Here is an 8,844-nt window from a genome sequence, read left to right on the forward strand (position 1 = left end):
ATCCATTACATAAGCGGAGGCTAAACGGCGAGACGAATCTATTAAGCCTAATTAGTCCATGATTTGACAATGTGTTGCTACAGTAAACATTTGCTAATGATGGATTAATTAGGCTTAATAGGTTCGTCTCGCCGTTTAGCCTCCACTTATGTAATGGGTTTTGTAAATAGCCTATGTTTAATACTCCTAATTAGTATCTAAACATTTGATGTGACACTTGCTAAAAATAAGCAAAGGGAACCAAACGCCCCCAATGTGTTGCTACAGTAAACATTTGCTAATGATGGATTAATTAGGCTTAATAGATTCGTCTTGCCGTTTAGCCTCCACTTATGTAATGGGTTTCATAAATAGTCTACGTTTAATACTCCTAATTAGTATCTAAACATTCGATGTGACACGTGCTAAAAATAAGCAAAGGGAACCAAACGCCTCCTAAGTTCGTTCAACTTCTACAGTGGTTCATTTCACGCGTAAATTCAGGCCCCTGGTTGGACCTCGAGTAAACTTAGAATGAACCACTTGATAAGTTGAAGGACCCATATGGGAATGCTGAAATAGTTTAAGAACCCATGATGCATGCATTTCACTCTTTCTTTCAACAGTTAAATATGCATCCATCGGCCATGCCTGGATTTATTACATAATGTAGCATTTCTCATCTAACTATTACCGTAAGGTTTCCATACACTGCACAAGACAAACCTTCATGAACTCTTGATTGCTTTTTGAAACGCTGAATGCACGATCGTTATTAACAATGAGATATTTGTTAGTTCTGGTGCTAACAAGTAGGCCTAACCATGATACAGACCCAAGCAGGAGATAAAAGGAATAAGAAAAATAGAAGAAATGGGTATTTCCTATTGGCATAAATTCAGATAGCTGAAGCAAAAGATATGTTAACCCTGAATAAACAATGATAATAAATTATGCTAAGCAACCAAAAATTATATGCAGCAGCATGAATGTAACATACAAAATATAACATATTCTTTGAATTTAATTTAGAAAACAATTATTTTACTACACTAAATATCTTGATAATACTATAATTTTTCTAGAATTAAATAAAACTAGAAAATATTGCTTTAATTTACCGTTATCATTCACATTCCAAAATAATAAATTTTGGGGTGTGACACTAACACATCTGACGTTGCTGCAAATTATGATAATGATGCACCATGTTATTCATTGCTTTGCAGAGATATTTTCTTTTGACATGGTCCTATATATGTCTTGCCATTTGCTTCCTGCTGTCACCAACCTTGTTTAGGAATGGAATGATGAGATGGAGTTGAGAGGACGATTGCAATTCAAGAAGGGGAGGATGATGAAAACGTGAACACACTGGCTGCGAACGATCCTGCGTCAGTGTATACCGTCGGTGCTTGCCGTTATTCTGCCATTGTAAAAGTGAACCGTGGGCTCTTGTGAGTGTCCACATGCGTCAGTGTCTTTTTGGTCAGGCATCCGTGTGGCACATGGTAAGCCTGTCCTGGTTGCTCAGCTTGTCTGTCTTTGTCTGTGACAGGCGCCAGTGTCTGAGCACATGCAATGGCTCAGACATAGCTTTTCTGCTGGCCGACACTTGTAGACGGCCGACACTAGCCTTAATAAAAAAATTTCGGTTGTTTTTGATTTAGAATAAAAGTAATCTTCAATAAAAAGCTCGTCTTAGTTCAGATTGATGAACTAAAACCTCCCTAAGCTAATACCAATCAGAACTAAAGATATGGCTAAATAAAGATATGGCTTAAAGATCTAGGATTAAAGGCTGAGACCTTTAGTCCTGAATAATTAATCTCGATTTGGAAAACTGAAATATACAAGGTTTGCCAACCGAAACTCTCGTTTCTCGACCAATGTCATGACATTTTCTGTGCTAGGCCGGGACGACTGTGCCTGACAATGACAATAACATCGCATGCAATGCCCCATCAAGCTAGCTCACAGAAACGCGCAGGCTACCTGTTTTATTTCTGATGATGTGTTCAGTAGTGTTCTAACATTTTTGTATTATAAATGATAGATGCTTGCTGGTGCCTGACAATGACAGTAACATTATTGCACGCTGATCAAGCTGGCAGAGTGACTGAGTGGGCACATGTAACTTGCTGCCCTCGATGTGACCGGGAGCAGCCTCTCTATGAATTATTGGTCCATTAGCAACCGGAATCTTGAGAAGAAATACCAAGGTCAATTGAGGACACACGGTAATAACGATCAACTGTTTGAAAAGATGAACAAATAGAAGCTCAGATGGATTGACAGCTACCCACGTAAAAGCTCATCCAATGTATGGTTAGATGTGCATGAACAAATACGTTTTGAACCGCACCTAAAAATCTTTATTTTTAGGGCATCCTAACCCTACTAGAAAACAAGACATCGATCCTCAACAAAAATTTCGGTACGAATTGACCCGGAACTAATACTGATTCCGGCTAGTATTAGTCTCGGATCTAAAATTTCATAGTTCTAGAAGGCCTTTCAGCCCTTTAGTGCCAAACGGGACTAACACCTACCTTTAGTGCCGGTTTGTAATACCACCTTTAGTGCCGGTTTGTAATACCAACCCGGGACTAATGCTTGCAACATAATCCTTAAGTAGAGACACTTTTATATAAATACTTTACAATTTGCGCGTGACTTGTGACTTGCGACGTGCGCGTGTGTGGGGGAGCCTCCTGGGAATTTCTAATAGTTTTTAGCGCAAAACCGTTTAATCCCGATTAGTATTACCAACTGGAACTAAAGATATGACTTTAGTCCCGGGTGAAATACTTGGGACTAAAGGCCACGATCTTTAATCCTGAATGATTAGTTTCGATTGGAAAAATCGAGATATATGAGATTTTCCAACCGGACTATGCTCGTTTCTCTACACATTTTCATGCTAGGTCGGGACGCCGGACGACTGTGGCTGACAATGACAATAACATCGCATGCAATGCCCCACTTCATAGCTTGTCTTCTAGCCACGTCATACCGCAGGAACCACGAGGCGACGACTCTGCTTTATTCCTATTTCTTTCAACAGTTAAACATCCATCGGTCTAGGGGCGTTTGGATCCCCGGGCTAAATTTTAACCCCTGTCACATCGAATATTTAACACTAATTAGGAGTATTAAACATAGGCTAATTACAAAACCAATTTCACAACCCCTAGGCTAAATCACGAGACGAATCTATTAAACCTAATTAGTCCACGATTTGACAATATGGTGCTACAGTAACATTCGCTAATGATGGATTAATTAGGCTTAATAGATTCGTCTCGCGATTTAGCCTGGGGTTCTGCAATTAGTTTTATAATTAGCTCATATTTAGTCCTCCTAATTAGCATCCGAATATCCGATGTGACACGGACTAAATTTTAGCTTCAGGATCAAACACCTCCTAAGTACCTGGAGTTAAACAGTGGGCATGGTAGGTGCTCAGCCATCGCACGTGTCGAAGAACGTGCGTGGTCTTAGCTAGTCTCCTAGAGGCAATATAATCAGTCACCGGAAACTTTTATTGCACAGCTCAGCAAGCTCATCTTGTTTGCCAACAAGTAGAGCAAGCGAGCACAGCGCGACGCACACATCCATTGCGAGCATGGAGAGCCGAAGCCTCCCCATGGCAGCAGCCACCTCCATGTCTGTAGCTATCGCCATTGTCTTCCTGATCTACACAGCCGCACCACTGGGAGACGCGGCATCCGTCGAGCACACGTTCATTGTAAGTATGCATGATGCTGTTTCCTTCCCTTTGATCGAGCTCTCTAGCGACAATCACATATATAACAACCCTTCATGCGCCATTATCCACGCACTTATGCTTGATTTCCTTGATCGTGTACACATGTAGGTGAATCAGACGAAGATGACGCGCCTGTGCAAGGAGACACAGGTCACCGTGGTGAACGGGCAGCTCCCAGGGCCAACCATTGAGATCACAGAAGGAGACACGGTGACTGTTCATGTCATCAACAGGTCACCTTACAACATGACAATCCACTGGTAAGCTACGATGGCATACCAATAAGTTCATCCATTTCAGAGGATAAAGCTATATATGGCACTGCTTATAAGAAACGGCTAAGGTGGACCGTGCATTTTGACGTCTAGATTTTTTGTACGATTGTCACCCGTTTTTCAAAAATATGGCTTCAATTCTAGGAGTATATGTTAGACAAGAAATCAAAATATTTGATGATAATTACACGATGAAATTATAAAATATATGAAGTGCATCAAGGATAAAGCTGCGAAGGATCACGTTTACTTCGTAGTAAGATATTTAAAATTTATGAGCACTTATAATTATTCAGATTGTAAAACGTTTTTTAAACAAAATTGCAGCACTCCACACCTTTATAGTTGACAACCTTTTGTGATGTATACGACAGATAAAATAGAGGATAGTCTGGAGGAGTGAGCATTCGGGTTACTCGACATGCTCGGGTCGGGTAATTTGAGGTTTCAAAAGTTCGGATTGCTCAAATCGCTACCCAAGATGTACCATGGGAGAACAGTACCTGAAGTTTCAGTACCCGAAATGTCGGGTTCGGGTGTCAAGAAAATTTGAGAGAGGAACAAGAACAAGAACCCGATGAACAAGAACAAATCCAAGAGAAAGGAAAATTTGAGAAGAAAAATTAGGAGAACAGGTAACGAAACTTAGCAGCGTGTCAAAAAAATTTATTGTCGGTCCTCGCTTTGCATCCACATCAGGTTCCAAAAAGGAAAAGCAATAACCAATAGCACACGCATCTCGATTCTCTCGAATCCTCTATAAGGTTCCAGTATCTTCGATTCCCTGGAGTAGGACGTACCATTAGCAGGGATGTCACCTGCTAGTGAACCAAGATCAGGGAGATGGGACCTCGACGGCGCCACGCTTTCCTCCACCAGCGCTGCGCCGGTCTCTTCCTGCCGCGCGCTCGCACACGCCGGCCGCCGGCACGGTCGTGCCAGGTTTGGAATATACTACTAGAATATGAGCATTCGTAGTTGATTTTTGTACCGGATGGTATTTCGTCCGGTAATAACGTGTGAAATTGGTACTGGATACAAATTTTCGATCCTCGGAGATATTTTAGTACCAGGCAATAACACTAACTGGTACTAAATGTGGTGTTATTGCCCGGTAGTCTAGACCATTTAGTACTGGACAATAACACCAGTACCCCGTGGAGTACCATTTAGTACCGGTCAATAACACCAACAGGTACTAAATGTCTTGATATTATTGACCGGTACTAAAAGCCTCTCCATGAGTTACTTCAAAAGGAAAGTATTTCTAACTCAATCACATGTGCTACGTAGATGAGATGGTAAGGAAGGTTCACGCGAGTCTTGAGATCGTGGGTTCGAATCCCACAGACCGTGCACGCGCATATTACGCGATACCGGTCAGGCGCCCGGTACTAGAGGGGGTTACTGATCAGTACTGTCGGTTCTCCAGTAGTGATAAGACTCTGTAGGGCAACTGGATAATTGTAAGCACGGACGGTGCAGGTTCCAAGGGAAATAATGAAGGTGGATCTTGCAGCAAGATTTCTTGCTCTGATAGATTTTTAACATTCCGCTCTAAAATCTGCTTACAACCCAACTCCTCACGTGGAACGGAGGTGCTATATTTTGAATGATAAGGATTATAAGATGATCCTCCTCACCTCTCCAAACTTACAATGTGGTAAACCCACCACATTACAACCACAATTAAACCACATGAACCAACAACTACAGTACTAGAAGATATTGGGCTGGGGTAGAGTTTTTATCTTTTCTGATAACACAAAAGTATTTGTGGTTTGTGATGCAGGCACGGAGTGAAGCAGTTTCGGAACTGCTGGGCTGATGGGGTGCCAATGCTCACCCAATGCCCTATCCTGCCGAACAAAAATTTCACCTACCAGTTCAATGTCGTTGGGCAGGAAGGCACCCTGTGGTGGCATGCTCACGTCCCCGGACTACGGGCAACTGTCCATGGCGCATTCATTATTCGGCCAAGGCATGGAGCTGAGTCATATCCATTTCCTCAGCCTCATAAGGAGATCCCAGTTATTATAGGTTTGTGAACCTTTCAGATTTTTATTGTTTAGGATATGAGAACCTTAACTTCGTGCAAATTTAATTGGTCCCCATTTTGAGAAAATAAAATATATCATGTCCTATGGGATTTAAATTGTGCGCAATTTTGCAATGGTTTTGCAAGTATCTAGTAGATGTGAAATGATCCTGATGATTACAGGGGACTGGTGGGAGAAGGACCTTGCAGAGATGGCCAGGAATATGACGAAGAGCATCTTTCTGTCTTATGCTAGTGCATCCACAATCAATGGCTTGGTCGGAGATCTCTTCAATTGCTCAGGTAAGCAATTATACGATTCTAAACAGCCATTTAGCACAATTAAACTCTATTTAATTACTGCACAGTAGCCAGCTGATTAAATTGTCAGTCTTAATGGTCTTTAGTTTTAGCCCGTACAAATGGCCGTTTAGCATAATTAAACAGCCATTTTGGTGAAAACTGTATACAATTGTGTGTTTGGTGAAAACTATATTGGATATTTGTCCATGTCGAAACCGATATATCCTTTTGTTTCATTAAACGAACTTCTTAATTCAACTTTCAGGTGTTCCGAAAGAAGGCTATGTTCTGGACGTGGAGCCTGGCAAGACCTACCTGCTACGAATAATCAATGCGGGCCTCTTCTCTGAGTTCTATCTGAAGATTGCTGGGCACAAGTTCACGGTGGTTGCTGCCGACGCGAACTACGTCAGCCCCTTCACTACAGATGTGATCGCAATCGCAGCTGGCGAGACAGTGGATGCGCTGTTGCTGGCCGATGCACCCCCTGGCCGGTACTACATGGTCGCCCTACCCAATCAGGCACCATTGCCTGACACCCAGACTCCGGAGTACACGACAAGGGGGATGGTGCGGTATAAGGTCAGCCACAGCGCCGGAAATGGCACAACTATACTGAGGTCGAGCCGGGGTGCAGAAGAAGAACAAGGAGGATATTCGTCAGGTGATGCGCCGATGGTTCCTAAGATGCCTGATATACATGACACAATTACGTCGTTCTATTTCCACAGCAACCTGACCAGCCTGCGCCACCATGGGCACTCTCTGGTCCAGCAGAGAGTCGACGAGCGCCTGTACGTCGTGCTTAGCCTCGGCACCATCTGCAAGAAAGGCCAGTTCTGTAAGAGGGGTGACAGTGACGAGAACCTCCTAGTGGCCACGATGAACAATGCTTCCTTCCAGCACCCCACAGCGATACCGACACTACTAGAAGCACACTACTACCACACCGGCCTCATCAATGGCACGACACAAGAACTTCCGAAGAGGCCACCATTATTGTTCAACTTCACCGATGAAGCCTTAATCCCGTTTGGACCCAAAGAGATGCGGCTAGAGCCGACTTACAAGGCGACATTGGTCCGGCGGTTCCGACACGGCGCCGTGGTGGAGATAGTCTTTCAGAGCACGGCGATGCTACAGGGTGACTCCAATCCAATGCACCTACACGGGCACAACATGTTGGTGCTTGCAGAAGGGCTTGGTAACTATGATCCGGTGAAGGACGTGGCAAGGTACAACCTAGTGAATCCACCAGTGAAGAACACTGTGCTAGCCCCAAATCGTGGGTGGATCGCCGTCCGATTTGTTGCTAATAATCCAGGTACCTAAGTTTTAAATATCTTTTAACATGTGCAAGGAAGGAGAAATATTACATTGTGGAAACCACTATCTCAGTCTAGTTGTATAAACACTAAAAACCATTGCCTCCCAAAAATAGTTTAGTCGCTATGAAGATAGGCAAAAATATACTAAAATAGAAAAGTCTCTATGAAGACAGCATAACATCCTGCTAGAAAACAATGAGTGGACCCTAACAAGATATTAACAGAGTCTAGTGAATTATATTTGATCATATATATTTATTATCTTAATTTCATAAGATGTGCTGCCCATATTTTTTTTATCTTAGTTTCATGCCCATGCACGACCTCCAAGAACTAATTCTCGATCTTCTATGGTGTATACAGGTGTTTGGTTCATGCACTGCCACTATGAGTTTCATCTTTCGATGGGCATGGCGGCAGTGTTCATAGTAGAGGATGGGCCAACAGTGGACACATCTCTCCTTCCACCACCTGTGAACTTTCCAACTTGTAGCCATGACAATAGTCTCATCCAAACTATATGAAAAGTGAAATCTAGCTAATAAATGGAGCAAGTACAAAGATAACTCCGACCACTTGTTTTAAAATAAGTCATTCTGAATAATGAAGGTGCGATATGAGATAAAATGTATCCGTATTATTTATGTTAAAAAATCAAACCTGGTTTGCAACAGATGAATTGTCCTGCATCTGTATGATTTGAACATATTACGATTTACTTGTGGTTGCATCACCACTGTGAACACCTTACCCATGTTAGCCCTGCCGTGCCTGCCCAAAACACACCGGTACGGACGGCTCGTCCACATCTCTAAAACAATGACCGGCATGGATGCACAATATCAGTGTTGATTCTCAAAAGGTCCTGATACGTTTAGTATCCATCTCAAGATTCCTCTAGCATTGGCACAGTTACTGTCTACACATATCTGTGGGATATTTTTGTAATCTCAACATAACAACTTAGATTACAACTTCTCACTTATGTGTCCCTCCTACATATGTGATTAGGACTCAGGTGCTGTGATCTGCAAGCACATCTAAACGTAACATTCTATGACTCAGCTCCAGTCTTTGGTGCGATGTATATGAATTGGAGGGGTGCCCCGTGCATCAACCTAATCTCGTCATTAGGCTAAACACCGATCA

General features: G+C 42.6%; 1 protein-coding gene across 2 annotated transcripts; it reads left to right on the forward strand.

Annotated features, from left to right (window-relative positions):
- Window positions 1–3,519: 3,519 nt before the first annotated feature.
- On the forward strand, window positions 3,520–8,368 carry LOC117833426 (laccase-15). 2 transcript variants are annotated; one of them, XM_034712902.2, is made up of 6 exons: window positions 3,520–3,730; window positions 3,860–4,011; window positions 5,819–6,066; window positions 6,248–6,367; window positions 6,633–7,691; window positions 8,059–8,368. In XM_034712902.2, the coding sequence occupies exons 1-6, from the start codon at window positions 3,608–3,610 to the stop codon at window positions 8,217–8,219; spliced, it is 1,863 nt and encodes a 620-aa protein (XP_034568793.1). In that variant the 5' UTR covers window positions 3,520–3,607; the 3' UTR covers window positions 8,220–8,368. The 2 variants fall into 2 exon arrangements, with proteins under 2 accessions (XP_034568793.1, XP_034568794.1); XM_034712903.2 differs by lacking the exon at window positions 3,520–3,730 and adding an exon at window positions 4,401–4,661 and having other exon boundaries at window positions 3,870–4,011.
- The last annotated feature ends 476 nt before the right edge of the window (window positions 8,369–8,844 follow it).

This window comes from Setaria viridis, chromosome 8 (assembly GCF_005286985.2).
Source record: "Setaria viridis chromosome 8, Setaria_viridis_v4.0, whole genome shotgun sequence".
Lineage (NCBI taxonomy): Eukaryota > Viridiplantae > Streptophyta > Magnoliopsida > Poales > Poaceae > Setaria > Setaria viridis.